The 17,444-nt window shown below is 32.0% G+C and overlaps 1 protein-coding gene across 1 annotated transcript; it reads left to right on the forward strand.

Moving 5' to 3' along the window:
* Positions 1–16,128: 16,128 nt before the first annotated feature.
* On the forward strand, positions 16,129–17,070 carry LOC101428073 (olfactory receptor 6C70-like). Its single transcript, XM_004467564.3, has one exon. The coding sequence runs from the start codon at positions 16,129–16,131 to the stop codon at positions 17,068–17,070; it is 942 nt and encodes a 313-aa protein (XP_004467621.3).
* Positions 17,071–17,444: the final 374 nt, after the last annotated feature.

Consider the following 17,444-nt stretch of genomic DNA (forward strand, 5'->3'; position numbering starts at 1 on the left):
TTTACTCCCAACTGTCAGTTCTTAGAACGCATAGGTACCATAACTTCATAATTTTCCTGCTGAATATGTCATTATAACAATTCATGTAGTAGAGCGGTCCTGATTAAGCTACCAGCACAAGGATATCTTCCATTCGTTTTAGCAGTATTAGGTTTTGCCTATGCCTATAGGTACCATGTATTTCTCTAGTCAATGTTCTTGAAAATATTTGCCTATCAATCTTATGATCAATGGAATAGTAAACACAAATGGTTCAGTGAAATATATTACCAGATTATTGGTGGATTCTTTGAACTTCAAGCTAAGTTAAAGTGAAGGGGTTTCAGTAAAGTCAATGCAAAGTTAAGAAGCCAATATATTTCCAAAAATATTAAAACAACGGTGTTGCTGCCAGTCTTCCTAGAATAACTTGAGGAACTAAATTTATAAGTTAGTGTCCTAGGGAAACTTCCAGTATTTTTTCTTCATCTGTGGAATAAGAAATAAAGCAATATGTTCCATCGTATGATATCACCTCTGTGGAAGATAGCATTTTCCTAAATGGCTTCAATAAAGCAATCTCTCCCATCCAACGTTATCTTACAATATGACACTGGTACTCCTTTCAAGAATAAGAGAATCAAAGTTTCATTTGATTGAGTTTGGGCAGAAGCTAATAACTGCCTCAACTAACAAGGTATGGGAGAAAATCTGCTATGTGATTCCAAGTTTCCTTTTTAGAATTTTCTATTTTGCCATAGTTCATCTTGAAACCCAGCCACTTTGCTGTGGAAAAAACAAACAAACTGACAGCCAGATTCAACTGCCATACACTTGAGCAAAGATACCATCAGATGGTTCCAAACCCAGTCTTCATGTCTTCCATGAGGCCCAAAACATAATGGAGCAGAGGTAGGATCTGCTTTACTCTCTGTACAAATTCCTTACATCAGAATCTGTGAATCCAGTAAATAGTTGCTTTAGACCAAAAATGAAAAAACAAAACATTGAGGTAAATTTTAAAGCAACTATTTTAATCTGAATAACAACCAATTTCTCTTTATTTTTTCAAAAGAGAAGAATTTCATGTGTGACTGCTTTATAATAGACGTATGGAGGTCTCCTTGGATAATGGTGCTTACTATTGACCATAGTTTATCTCTAGATACAAAAGTAACCCACAACTCAGAATAGAAGCTTGCAGTTGATCCGTGAATCTTGACAGTAAATAAGATGTGGGTTCCATCAATATATTCATTTGTCAAAACCCACCAAACTGTACCCATAATATTTACACATTTCTTCAGATGTAAAATCTATGTAAAATTTTAACCAATAATTGAATTCTGCTTAGTAGATTCACTTTAAGCAGTGATATGGGTTATCAATTCTGTAACTGTTTTGTGTGTGTTTTAGACTTATACAAATGAGACATTGAAGAGAATGACATACTACTGGTACCCTGTAGGAGAAAGAAATTACAAATATGTAAAGAAGAACATCTATTATGTACCTTGTAGAGTGTTGAATTGGAATTGGATGTATAAATATGAAATTATTATATATTTGTATATATATTTGCATTATATTACATATTATATATTTACATTGTATATATATTTAGAATTGGGTATTTTTTCACATCATCCACAAGTATATGTTCAAGTCATAACCCCTAGATCATTGTTGTGAAACTCATTTTTAAAGAGGACCTTCAAGGATCCTATTAAGATGAGGCCAAATCAAGTCAAGGTTGACCTTAACCCTATAAAACTGAAATCCTTATAAGCAAAAGCAATTTGACACAGAACAGAAATCACAGGAGGTAACTGAAAGAGACAGATCATCATGTCGTGGAGGCAGAGAGTAATGTTAGAATGATACCACCAAAATGTTAGAGACTTCAGATGAGGCATGGACTGCTAATATTTTGATTTTTGCCTTCCAGCTTCAAAGTGTACACTAATAAAAAAAAAACTGTTATTTATTTAAGCCAACCCATTGATGGTACTTTTTGGCAGTTCTGACAATGAAGATTATATATATATATATATATATATATATATATATATATATATCATATAAACATACACAGAATACATATACATATATGTTTCAGAGGCTTCAAAGTATTTTCAGAATTAGACCACTTCTCACCTTCCCCACTTCCACTCTTCTCGCTAAAAGTATCTTAATATTTGGATATTTTACTAATTTTTACATGGGTAGAAATGTTGGAACTGAGCTCACATCATAAGAAACAGTAGTGCAATATTTCAGGTTGCAATATGATTTTTTATTAGAGAAATTGTAAGTTTGCCCATAATCACATGTAAAATACAGGATTCCTGTGTACCACCTGATCAGAAATCTAGGATACAGGCTACTGTGAATGAAATTTCTAATAATGAGAAATTCCTGAGGGAGAAATACATGGGAGTCTTCAAAGAAGCATTTGTCAGTGTTAACATGATGATGGTTGTGTTTCCACTAACACTTAATAAGTATGTGATAAACATAAAGAATATCACAATTTGTAAGGCTGCATCATCCGTAAGTCCCAGAAGAATGAATTCTTTAATTGTTGTCTTATTTCCTATTTTAAGCTCTGAATTCTGGACAATTTATAGGAAGACATAAGAGTAAACATCAATTCATCATATGATTTCAAATACTTTTAAATGCTCATATTCTGCACCAAGAACCAAAAACTTGCATTTAACAAAAATGGCAAATTAGCTATCCCTCATAATTATAATCACTTGTCAGAATCTATTTAGTAATAAAAGATTGTTTTTATTACTTCCAAAATACAGATTTTTAATCTCGGCTTTGTTAATCACCTACTGTGTATATATAGTGTTGATGGAAGTGTGTTGTTTGGGAAGTCTGCACATGTGCATGATTGTTTTTAAGTTTACAGCTTCTGTCAGAAACATATATTTTTAAAATAATAATAGGGTGAGTTGGGGGAAAAATGCACCAAATGTAAGATAAGGACTATGATTGATAGTTAGATTTTGACAATATTCTTTGAAAATTTGTAACATACATCACACGACAATGCAAGGTGTCGGTGGAGAGTTGATGTAGGGGCCCCCTGTATGTTGTCATGCATGTTTCCTTTGTAAGTTCACAGCTTTTACTATACACTTAACTGTTTATGCACATTCATATATAAATTATATAAAGATAATAACAATAGGGTTGGTTGGGGGGAAAATATTTTGGTTAGTAGTAATATTCTGACAATGCTCTTTAATCATTAATTAACAAGGTTTAACAACAATGCAAGTTATTGGTGGTAGGGTGAGTTATGAGAGTCCTGTACGGGGTTATATATTTTTGTTTTGTAAGTTTACAACTATTATTATACACTTATTGTTTATGTTTATATACGAGTGACATACTTCAATTAACTCATTCTTAAAAAAACAAAAACTAATAATCTGATGTTATATTTCATACAGTGTAGATTCCAAGAATGTGACAAGAAAAATGCATATATTACATGTAAGATAATAAAGTAATAATATATAATTTAAATTATTATTATTACTATAGCAAAACATCCATAGATCCCTGATCTTGTGTCCACCAAACGTCTTGGTATGACCACACTGTCTGAACTTGAGTATGACACATGAGCACTCTGTACCTTAATTTCCTCATCTGTAGAATGGGTCATGTAATAGGTCATACCCAGATAGTGTAGGATGGATGTCTGTCTTCTACTGTGCCATTTCCACTACTTAACATAGACTCAAGCTCAACTTGATCTGATGAATGGAAGACTGAAAGAATATCTGAATAAATTATGACCAGTCCAGAGTAAAACTGCCTTCAAGATACAGGGATTTTGTTCAGAAGTATGAGATTAGCTTCTGTATTTATCCATTAATTATTCTGAATTAGTTGATCTTGACTGATGTAGATACCAATAGTGGGGTCTTTCAAAAAAATGAAACACCTAGGTAATGCAAATCTTAGAATTGTAGTGAGGCAGAGGCTTAAAACCTTGAAAGATACTGACCTAGAAGTTCAGAATGGTCTACTGCTCCTTTTTCTAGAAAGACAGAAACGGACTTGTTGATCCTTCAGTGAACAATGAGCATAGTCTGTTTAATTAATCGAGTCAAAGGGTAAGACGATAGGTATGTGTAGATGACAATGGAATGGGCTACGCATATTGTGTCTGGAATAACTGTTCTCTCCACTCTGATGAAGTCTGGCTAATAAAACTGGACCTGTCTTCCTCCTGGGGCAGGTGTGAGCAATTTCTGAGCTCAGCTCTCACAAATTTTGAAAGGAATAGGCAGAGAAAATAGTACAGGAATTGAGAAATGCCCTCAGGTTTCATTGCAGACAAGATAATTGTAGAGTTCTGTGATCTGAAATTTAATTATCAGTGTAGATAAAGGAACTGGACTGGACTATTCCTTGGACACACTTAATCTTCAAAAGTTGTGAGGAAATGAGCAATGCCCAGAGACAGCAGCAGAGCCTCAGAAAGTGGTCAGTAGGTGCCAGCAGTGAAACAACATGTAGAAAGTTTACTCCCAAACATTGCCATAAGAATCACAAGTGTCCCCTTCATACAAAGTCCACCTTGAAAAGCAGAGTAGGAAGGAACAATCTCTAGATAAGAGGGACAGATCTCTAGGAAAACTTGAATTGATTGACTATTTAAATGGCAATGAATTAATCCAAAGTAGACTGTTTTAATCTGGAAATACGAATTTATTTTTAGTGAGAAGCTTCTATTTTCTTTTTTTTTCATCCCAGCAATAGGCTTAGAGGATCCAGAGGAAGATGAAATTGTATTTGGAACACAAAGAATCTGCCTTTTTTGCACAACCAAATATTAGCACCTACATTTTTACCTTTTCCCGGTATTTCCATACATAATTTACAAATGAGATATTTGATACTAAGAAATATTCAAATGATTATCTTTTTTTAAAAAATCATGTATTTCAAGGTCCTAATTTCTAGCAAACAGGTTCTACAAAGAACATTTAGAGAAAGTGGCTGTTCTGACAATTTTGTGCTACTTTTCAGTATGGATGAACATCAACCGGACTTTAGGTTTAGGATATGGAGAAAACACCCAGTGCTAAGGAAACTAATATAGAAATTTTCTAGGATTCAGAATATCAGACAATATAGCCTGTTAGTCTCACACTTGTGCACACATGGTAGTTTAATAGGAAGGAAGGAGGGAAGGAGGGAGGGAGGGAAGGAAGGAAGGAAGGAAGGAAGGAAGGAACGAACGAACGAAGGAAGGAAGGAAGGAAGGAAGGGCCAGAATGTTCTTGCATTTCCTTTGCCATATTTTGTGGCTTAGTGTAGTTCACATTTGATTACTCTTTATCAAAACCCATCCATTTTTCATTCCAAAGCCTGGGAGGCATAGGATGGAAAAATCTAATCGGTATTCTTCCATAAATATTTTTCCTGGACTTTAAGTGTTACGTATTTTGTGACTTTTTAAAATATTGCTGAGTGATACAGGCTTTCAAAATATCTTTTCTCCAAAAGAAAGAATCACTTGTTTTTTGAATATGCTACAGAAGGTGATGTTTTTTGTAGGACACATATATAACCCTCTGGAGACACAAAATTAATGAATTTGCAATTAATTTTGGCAACACTTTTTAATTGGATTCCTTTAGGAACCATTAGTGGAATGTTGGAGGAATACAGTTTCTAGCTATAATGTAGACTATCCAGAAATCAAAGGAAAGACTGAGAAATAATGATCCCCTGCTTGCATATTATACTTCTTATTATGATTTTAAATAGAGAGAGATTAACCTTAACCTTGTCCTTTATTCTATTTCAAAGAGAAAACTTAAACTTGGACCCCTAGGAAAAAATTGAATTTAGGTGATTTTATAGTGCCACAGGCTGAATAAGTAATAGCATGGGTAGTGTTGAGGTTCTAGTTTAGAAAGATAATTAATTTTATGAGTTGATATAAAATAAAGAGTTAATATCTTTGAATTTAGAGAAAATAGTTAAAATGTGTGATCCAATATTGGATATTTTTTAGGGTGAATTCTTAGGTCATAGTATATTTGTTTCCAGACTTTGATATAAAGGATATAAAAAGTATATAGAATTAAAATGTATATAATATAACATATCTGTATCTGTCACATGAATGTCCTATTTTTATCACTGTGTTAAAGAAAGTTGAAAATAAAGCAAAAATCATATTGTGAAGTATATGGGAAAAATACACCCCAAATTGTAAATATGTAACTTTTCATGTAAATATGTACTATGTAAATATGGACTATATGGACTTGAATAATCTTTCATCAATTGTAACAAAGGTAACTAAAGTTAAAAAAATAGGACAATTGACAAATCTCACAAACCAATCAAGGTGTTGGTGGAGAGGTGGTATACAGGCATCTGATATTTTATGCGTGATTGTTGGCAAATTTGCAATTTCTCTGATAAAAAATCATATTGCAAACTAAAGGATTACACTAGTTTTTCCTACAATGTGAGCTCAATTACAATATTCCTACCCAATTAAAAATTAGCAGAATATCCAAAAAGTTATCATGTTTTTAGCCAGAACAGTGAAAGTGGGGATGGTGATAATGTGGCAATTCCAAATATACTTTGAAGGCCCCACAACATTGGTAGTGGAATACATGTGGAGTGTAGAAGAAAGAAAGAAGTTAACAATGACTCTGGTCTTTGGCTCTGGTCTTTGAAAGAAGGGAGTATTGATTTGATTTAGTCAAGTACACAGTCATATGTATAGGTCTGGAGCTCACAAGAGAGATACGAACTAGAAATTTAAAAAATTGGGAGTTATCATTGCATAGACGTGGTTTTAAACATGAGACTGGATGAGAGTATACTGGGAATAAGAATAGAGAAAATATAAGAGATCCAAAGGCTGCTCCTGGGCCAATTCTGCACGTAGAAGTCAAGAAATGAGGAGGAAGCAGTAAAAAAGCTGTAGAAAGAGCTCACAGTGATGTAGGATGAAGTAATGACCAGTGAGTGTGGAATCAAGGACATCAAGTGGAGAAGGGATTTTCAGCTGATGAAAGGATGCCCGTGTTCTGGCTCTTGACTGAATAAAGGAAAATCTGTCACAGAAGGAGATGAAATCATGGTATGCCTCAAATCTTTTCTCTACATAATTTTCCAAACGCAGTGTCTAGTCAGTCTTCAGAGATATGAAAGGTATAAGAGAAATACAGAAATAAACCAACAATGTCTACAGATTTGGAACTGGCTATATAACAAATTATGTGTATGTATGCAAAGACAAAAGCAAATCTAACCTCTCTATAATCTCTTTCTTAAAATTAAGCTAAATAATAATTCCCTCATGGTTTAGGTGTCAGGCTTGATTTTCTTTCTTACCAACCCTTTCACAATTGTCCTTTTCTTACAATTCAAGAGAAAAGCCCACTTCTCACCAGCCTTCAGTTAATGTTTTATGCATTGATCTAAGGTGTTAAACCCTATGCAGCATTTTGTCCTGAATGTCAGTCATTACACCGAAAGATACAGACCATTGTGTACCCTGCCATAACCTACAGTGTTAAGTGGGAGAAATTGTAAACACCAAGTTAACTAAAATCCATTCTTAGTGGCAATGCTCCAAATGTGTTCATCAATTGCAATGAATATACCACACTAATGAAAGAAGTTGTTAAGGTGGGGAAGGATGGAAGGTATGGAGAGAGGGGAGTATGGGAATCCCTTATATATATTTGTGGAACATTTTGTGTAATCTAAGTATATTTTTTTTAAATTTAAAAATATTTAAAAGCCATAAAACTTGCACCCATGTGCAAAAGAAAAAAAGAGACTATTCAAAATATTGATGAGAATTGGCTCACTCTAAAGTACCATAGCCAACTGCACTCTTCTTTTTCAAAGTTGCATTTCCTATGCAATTTTACTTTTTATTTTAAAAATTTTTAAATGAAAAAGCAATCCCATGTTATAAAATGTAAAACTTAACTTGTAAACAAGCAACATGTGTTCTATACATTGTTGCTTATTAGGAATGTAAGAGCATTAATAAAATGGTGTATAACTTTGAAACTATTTAATGGAAGGTGAAGCTGAGAGCTCTAGAAAACCACTTAATATAAAAAGCCGGGCGTGCCATCTGCAATTTGGAAACATTAACTTTCTGCGTCTGGCCGAAGGCCCTCAACCGGCTGTGGATTATTTCTTCTGTGCCATGAGATCACTCTGGCCCCACGACTTAGTTTGTAGCTAAAGCACATGTGAGTAAATGAACACTTTTATGCTCCCACTGGGTACAAACATAAGTCTGAGACAGTCAGTCAAGGGACTGTCTTAATTCTGAGAACAAAGTAGTTTTCACTCCTTCCCTTGCTGTCATCTCTTAGAGTTTGTTTTTTAAATAAATTGATTAATTGAATAACTTGTAGAAAAAGAATGAGTGTATTTACAAAATAAATTTTAGTTTTCATGGTTATCTCTTCCAGTGATCATCTTTGAATTATGTCTCTGTTTTAATCCAACATGGAACCTATATATAAAGAGTGCTCTCATGTTATAACTGACACTTGGCTTAATTGAGCACACAGTAACTAAATAAGTCTACTGGCACTCTCTCTGCTCAATACAGTCTCCGGAATACATCTTGGTCTTTCTATAAGTTTCCATGCTATGAAGATATTTCTTATGCATATATCTCAGTATCTTCCAGCTCTCCTTTATCTGAATCAAGGAAAAGTGAGCCTAGTTTGAGTGAGGTCTCTTTCACTTAACCGTAAGGTCAGCCATGTCTCCATAAATGATGAACTGTGACAGCAATGTTTTGTTTTATTTCCTGGCTTTTTAACTTAAGAAAATTTCAATCACTCAGAAAAGTTGAAAGAATAGTAAACAAACAACTGCATGCCCTTTTATTAGATTTACCAAAATTTCTTAAAGAGCACCCCCACTAAATAGACTATATATTGTTTTCGCAGAATAATTTAAGAGTAAGTAGCAGATCTTGACATTTAAACACCTCAGCACATTCACCTAGGAGCAACCTCATTCTCCTACTTAACCACAATAATATTATCACACCCACAAAACTGTTATGATATTGTAATTGTATAAAAAGTGTAGTTTCCATGACTGAAAAAAATCAAGCAAAGTTGAAGTTCCTATTTTTCTTTAAAATAAAATATCATAGAAAAGTATTAAGGTATTGCATAAAATTCTTTTGAGATTAATATAGGTTTCTATATCCACAATAAAAGATCCAGTAAGTATTAAGTGTAATCCATTTTCAATAATTCAAGAACTCTAATTGCTTTCATTTTCAACCTGAAGAATGACTGATCTTTCTAAGTTGTGGAAAAACAGGATCAATATCACGACCAAATGAATTGAGGAGAATTTTGAAGATTGGTTATGTTTGCTTAAAAAATATTAATTATATATATATGTTATTAAACCTATTCATGAAGAAATGCTTTCAGATATTTTGAAAACTGTATCACAAATTTTCACATTTATTTAAATTAAATGAACATTTATTCTGAAGATTTACTTGCTTTCATTATTTAGATATAGATGTGTAATATTTAAAAGAAAGTGAGGTGCTTCTTTTTACTTAAATGATTTGCTAACCTGTTTCAGTTTCCTGTGGATTAATAAATGCTATTCAATTATGTCCCAATAATGGTCTTCATAGATATATTCTTTCATTTTATATTTACATTTGATCCACGATCATTCCATTATTATGCTCTGATATGTGGAAGTTTACACTGTCATTTTTACTTTCCCAATACTGTTATTTTTTAAGAGTCCAATGTAGAAGCTTTGCAAAGTATATATTTTTTCTCCTATGTTTTCTCACAATTAACTTCAGATTAATTATCTTTGGGAAAATACAGTATCATCATATTGTCTCCTTCTCACAGTCTCACATCAAGAGTCATAAAGTGTCAGTGATTCCCAGTGTTTGTGATGCTAAATTTAATTATTTGTTCATTAGGTCTTCCAGACTTCTCCACTGTAAAAATTCTGTTTTCATTTTCCTGGAATGGTGATGCTATGAGACTGTCAATATTCTGTTTCCTGAAATAGTTCCCTAATTGATTTTAACATCCATTGGTGATCCTTGTATTGACTACTCATATGCTGCTCTCCTTTTTATAGATTCATACATAGAACAAAAATCTTTCAAAAGGAGTTATCTTGACATTTATGCACTGACTGTGATCCAAATTAACCTGCTAGTTTCCAGTGTCTCAATGATAGTTTGAAATGGGTAGTTTTTTTAATATTACAAACCTAATGGTGTTATACTATCATGCATGAAATAATAAACTTATTTTTAATTAAATGAAACAGACAAACCTTATCAAATGTGTGGTTTCCAAATATTTTCTTTCATTTTATAAGCTGTCTTTTTACTTTCATGATGAAGTTCTTTGATGCACAAATGTTTTTAAATTTTATGAAGTCCCGTTTGTCTTTTTTTTTTGCTACTTGTGCTTCCTATGTAAAGTCTAAGAAACCATTACCCAACGCAAGTCTTCTGGCAGTCCTAGAGACTAGCTCTTATATTAAGTCTTTGATTTTGAGTTGATTTCTGTATATGGTTTGAGGTGGGGGTCCTTATTCATTTTGTTGATAAGGACATCCGTTTTTCCAGCAGTATTTCTTGAGGAGATTACTCTTTCTTTTTTAACCTTCATCAAAAAACAGTTGGTCTTAGATGTAAGGGTTTATTTCTGAAATCTCAATTCAAATATATTGGTCTATAGGCTGATTCTTTTGTCAGAACCATAATCTTCGAAGACTGTATTTTTATAATAAATTTTAAGATTCGTAAGTATGAGTTCTCCAACTTCTTCAAGATGGCATTGACTATTCAGGATTCCTTTACATCTCCATATAAATTTGAACGTTTACTATTCCATTTCTGCAAAGAAAACTGTTGGAATTTTATTGGGATTGCATTGGCTCTGTAAATCACTTTGTGTAGAATTGAAATCTTAACAATATTTAGTCTTCCAACCCATCATCACAGAATGTCCTTGCATTAATTTTGGTCTTCTCTGATTTCTTTTAACAAAGTTTCATAGTTTTCTGTGTACAAGTCTTCTGCATCCTCGGGTATATTTATTCCTGGCTATTTTATTCTTAGATGCTTCTATAAATGGAATTTTTTTCTTGATTTTCTCTTCAGATTGTACTTTGCTAGTGTATAGAAAGAAGTACTTACATTTGCATGCTGAATTTGTACCTCACCACTATTCTGAATTCACTTATTAGTTCCAGTGTTTTGTTGTGAATTTTTTAGGATTTTCTATATATTGGATAATGTCATCTGCAAATAGGGAAACTATTACTTCATCCTTTTCAGTTTTGTTGCCTTTTAATTCTTTGTCATGGCTAACTGCTCTGGTTAGAACATCCACTTCCGGGTTGAATCACTGTTACGGTGGGCATCCTTGACTTGTTCCTGATTTTAGAGGAAACACTTTCAGTCTTTGAATAGGAAGTTAACAGCTTATTTTCAAATATGGCCTTATTGATGTTGAGGAAGTTTCTTTCTATTCCTATTTTCTAAGTGTTTTATCAAGATGGTGTGCTGAATTTTGTCTAAAGCCATTCTTGCATCAGTTGATGTAATCATGTGTTGCTGTTGTTTTCCCCTAGTTCTGTTAATATGGAACAAAACAAAACAAAACAAAAACCAACCCAATTAAAAAATGGGCAAAAGATTTGAACAGACATTTTCTCCAACGAAGATATGTAGAGGGCCAAAAGTACATGAAAAGATGTTTGACATCATTAGCCACTAGAGAAATGCAAATCAAAACCATGAGATAAAATTTCAGCCCCACTAGAAAAGCTATGATTTAAAAAAGAAAAAAGAAAAAGGGAAGATTACAAGTTTTGTTGAGGATATGGAGAAATAGGACCATCATTCATTGCTGGTGGTAATATATAATGTTGTCACAGCTGTGGAAAAGCTGCATGGTTCCTCAGAAAGCGGAGTTTAGAATTACCTTGTGACCTGAAATTATTTATTTTAAGTATATATTCAAAAGAATTAAAAGCAAGAAATGAGCAGATATTTGCACACTGTTGTTCATAATGGTATTATTCATATTTGTCAAAAGATAGAAGCAACCCAAGTGTCCAGTAACCAACTAATTGATAAACAAAATGTGGCAGATACATACAATGGATTAGTTTTCACCTGTAAAAAAGAATCAAATTTTGATATATGCCACAACATGGATGCATTTTGAGACACCATGTTGAGTGAAATAAGCCAGACACAGGAGGAGAAAAAGTGTGTAAACTACTGATATAAAATAATCAGCATAAGAAAATGCATAGAGTCAAAACTTTGAATATGAGTTACCAAGTGTCAGTGTGGAGATAGGGAATAGAGAGCTAATGCTTAGAGTGTGTAGTGTTCCTATTTGTGGTGAGAAAGCATTTTGGTAGTGCATGTTGAGGATGGTAGCAAAATTTTGTGAACATAAGTAACATTATTGAATTGTATATTTAAATGTGGTTAAAGAGGAAATTTTAGGTTGTATATATGTAACTAGAATAAAAATTTTAAATAAAAAAGAAAAGGATTGTACAACACAAACATAGAGCCAAAGTATAAATCATGAGTAACAGTTAATAGTAAACTATAATAATATGCTTCCATCAGTTGTAATAAATGTACAATGCTAACACAATGTGTTAATGGTAGTGGTGGATTATGGGAACAATGTATTTTATGTGATTTTTCCCTAATCATACAACTTCTCTGAGAAAACATAAATGAAAAAACAAAATGCCGCCTGGTATTTTGCAGGCTCTTTTGAAAAATTTTCATCTTCCTTTTTTCTCCTTAGGGACACTATCTCCCTTGGCTTTTCCCTTAAAGAATCATTGATTCGTTTTAAGTAATTGAAAACTAGTAAATATTTCCCAAGTGTCAAAGTAATAATTTTAGCTATGATAATTTTTGTGACTATCTGCTGGGGGAAGTAAGAGGTACACATATATTATCTCATAAATTACTTGGTGATAAAACCAGGAGTTTGTTGGAAATATTTATTGTCCAAAGCATAGATACTAACATATGTTCAGATACATGTGATAGTGAAGAAAAATACATTACTAAAACATTCATACTTTAGTTCTCTACTATGAATTAACCTGAGATATCCTTTCATATTAATTTTCCTGCTTACAAAATTAAATATTGTTTTTCAGTTTGCATGTTCAGTGTTCACTATGGTTGATTCTTGCTTATGTCCTCTAGAGGAAAAAAAAAAATACCACCATATATTGCAAGAGGTTACTACATACTGCTGCTAATTTTTTTTTAAATTATGGAAAAATTGCAAATTCCAGGTAAGTTTAAGGAAAAAGCAGAGTGGATTAAAGATTAAATTTTATTATTTCTATTCAAGTAAAACAATCATTTTCATTTTGTGTTTTATGAATCCAAAAATGCATGAGTGTAATGTCTCTTATGCACTTGCACCTTCATTTCTAATACTTTAGTGGTTTAAACTAGATGTGGCACCATATAAATGTGGAGGGAATGACAACTATATACTCCTTCTAGAAAATGAGTGCCTACACAACTCTAAATCTTAAACATAATACAATAAGAAGATATATTTCCTGGATAATTGGCTTTGTTTTTTAAATGTATGTTTAAAAATATAAAATATTAGTCCTTGGAAGTGCTAATTCTGATAAGCCCATGTGAACAATGACAACATGTCACAGAGAACTATTGATTGCCAAGTTTGCACTGGTTGCAGAATTAATTCTAATTCTAGATTTGCAAATTACTCTGATATCCACAATAAAACTACAGACCTGTTTGATATATTTTTCAGAATAAGGTAGAGGTAAGAAGAAGGACATACTAGGAAAAGAAACGGTAACAAGTTAAGATGAGAACAAGGAATGAAAGGCTTGATTTATCTATGATTCTCTTAGGTATACCCTCTCCACCAAATACCTGGAAATTATTCCTGGAAGAATTAGGAAAAGAGGAGAAGAAATATAGTAAGAGATATCAAAATGAACAGTTATTTCCTAAAGTAATGCAATGTCTTAATCTAAAGAATGAAAAATTCCTGAATTCATATCACAGAGAAAGATATAATCACATAGAAAAAATATTAGACATTCAGTATTTTTTTAAAAATAGAAAATCTTCAAACAGACAAAGTGAAAGGCAAAATTCAATCAATGAAAATAAATGGACTTTAAATATTTGAATTTAAAAGAAAGAAGGCATTATTTATGATGTATTACAGTTTATTTTTTCTGTCAGTGCTTATTTTCAGTGTTTTGAAATAATTTACTTTCAAAATTAGCAAGGTTTGTTCAAATGATGAGAACAATGATCTGCTAATGACATAAAAGACAATCATTTGCATCACTGATTTTTTTAAGTTAAAAAACATGACTCTAAAATATCGAACCAATCATTTTTCTCAAATCACTGTTTTTGCTATTATTCATTTCTCTTTGATAGAATATTAAGAATGACTTCATTTTATTAAATATATAAATGCATTATTATTTAATATCACTGAAAGAGTATGTTTAGTCATCATTATGTATTTTTACTTACATTTGCAGAAAACATTCTTATGTGCATACATTTAGACATTTGTAAAAATAGGAACAATTTATAGACACTGCTTTGGATTTTATATCTAAAATATGTTTAGAAGGTTTTTCATGAAAATATATATTTTTCAATGTCCTCATTTCAAAATATATCATCTGAATTAATAAAATTTGATCTAGAGAATGGCTTATTTTGAGAGCTTTACATTGTTGTCTATTTTTATTTATTTTAAATAATGTAAAGTATAGCTTACACATAATATGGGAATTTAAATTTTTTGATAAAGCAAAAATTTATCATTTTAAATTCTTACTATTCCCTCTTTTGAAAAGACTATTTTATATTTACACTTGTGTTTTATCTGTTCACTTTCCTGAAGTTGGTTATAGTTATAATTTTTTAAGTTTATTGTTTTGGCTATTCCAAGGGACAAATCAGATCAGTAATAAGTAAATCTAGTTTACATACCATTCAAACAACTTTTGATATTTATAAGGTATATAAACATGTTTAATGGGTTAGAGATTTGAGAATAATGCTGAATAATAGTGGTGAAGGTCAGCATCTTTGTATAGTTTGAACTTTATGGAAAAATGGCTAAGATTTAGTCAGTCAATTATTAATGACTGTTCACATAATCATGTCATTCTTAGAATATTAATATTGCTTACATTAAGGAATCTATATTGAATGATAAATTATAAAGCAACATTTTCTAATATGTTGCTTTTCCCATTTAACCTATTAATTGGATAAAATAAAGTAGATCATTACTAATTTTCTATTCTCATTGAGTCATTTAAGTGAAAAATAAAACTACTTGCTCTGCTACACACATTGCTTTATTGTAATGTCAGCAACATTATAACTTTTCATTTAAAGTTCATATGGAAATATATTGAAACATGTTTTAGTATTATAAAATTCATCCTTCTGGTAGATGCAGTTACTGAAAATATTTAGGCATCCATGAGGAGAATTTTCTGTCTTCATTATCAGTAGTTCATTTGGAAGTTAAAAAAATACTACATTGGGGCTATAAATATATGTTGCATTAATATGCAATCTATGGTTTAGGTATTAATTGTAGCTCTTAATTTACCAAATGGCAATGTTTTATTTTGATGAAATTAATACTTTAAAATTAGTGGATTGTGATTAAATCCTGAATCAAGCTCTTTTATCTAATTTATTTAACAGATGGTCAAATCTGGAATGACGAACAATTAACTGGAAGTTTACAAATAAGGGGGCAATCAACTAACACGGGTTTTAGAAGTCAAATTCTAAAATTGAACTGAGGTACCTAGCTCATTTAAATTCATAGTTAAAAGTTTTTCAGTTGCAAAGGTCTTGATCATATCATCAAATACCATGGAGTATTGCAGTATAAGTGTGTATATTTCTGAATATGGGTTTTTAAATATATTTTCCTCAAGATAAGCTACTCGTATAATTTCTGATTTTGTAGGCTTTAATGTCTAGAATTTAATTGAAATCACAAAAGTGAAATGAAGAACTATACCAAACATATAGAGTTTATCCTACTGGGACTGACAGATAACTCTCAATTACAGATGGTAATTTTTGTATTTCTATTTCTAAATTACTTGTTGAGCATAACAGGGAACTTAACCATCATTGCCCTCACTCTGCTGGATTCCCATCTAAAGACCCCAATGTATTTCTTCCTTCGTAATTTTTCTTTCCTGGAAATCTCATTCACAACTGTTTGCATCCCCAGATTCCTAGTCACCATTGTGACCAAGGAAAGGACCATTTCCTATGGTGGTTGTATGTCTCAGGTGTTTTTTTATATCTTACTAGGGGGTACAGAATTTTTCCTTCTGGCTGCTATGTCCTATGACCGCTATGTTGCCATCTGCAAACCTTTGCATTATGCATCCATCATGAGTAGAAGACTTTGTCACCAGCTTGTACTCAGCTCCTGGGTGACTGGCTTCCTGGTCATTTTTCCTCCACTGATTTTAGGTCTTAACCTGGATTTCTGTGCTTCAAATATCATTGATCATTTCATTTGTGACGTTTCTCCTATCCTACAACTTTCTTGCTCAGACACGCATGTGCTAGAATTGATTGCTTTTTTATTAGCTGTGATGACCCTCATTGTCACATTGTCCTTAGTAATCCTATCTTACTTTTATATCATCAAGACAATTCTAAAATTCCCTTCAGTGCAACAAAAGAAAAAAGCATTTTCCACCTGCTCTTCTCACATGATTGTTGTCTCCATCACTTATGGAAGTTGTATCTTCATCTACATAAAGCCATCAGCAAATGAGAGAGTTACACTAAGTAAAGGAGTAGCTGTGCTCAATACTTCAGTTGCACCTTTGTTGAATCCATTCATTTATACTCTGAGGAACCGGCAAGTTCAAAAAGCCTTGCAAATTGTATTAAAAAAGATATTTCCTTCCTCTTCAGAAAAATAAGGCTAAATTATTGAAATAACTTAACATGAAGACATATAAATTTAACAAAAGTTAGTCTGACCCTTCAAGCTGAATGATTCATATCCAGTAACCTTTAGTGCTCACTAGCACCCTGAATTTAGAGAGTATTTCTATTCTATCCTTTCTGGATTAACTGTTATTCCATATGAAAGACATTCTGTGTTAGAAATTAAAAATTACAGAATTTCTTCCTCCATGGAAGATGTTTTAGATTAAAATTAATAAAGGGTGTTGACTATATTATTGAATATAAATCTTTGGTGAGCTCAGAAATTTTAAATAAATAATTTAAATAATTGTATGCTCTATTATTTAAAGCTACATTCTTGAAAAAAAATTGAATTCTTTTATCA

Source organism: Dasypus novemcinctus, chromosome 12, assembly GCF_030445035.2.
Source record: "Dasypus novemcinctus isolate mDasNov1 chromosome 12, mDasNov1.1.hap2, whole genome shotgun sequence".
Taxonomy (NCBI): domain Eukaryota; kingdom Metazoa; phylum Chordata; class Mammalia; order Cingulata; family Dasypodidae; genus Dasypus; species Dasypus novemcinctus.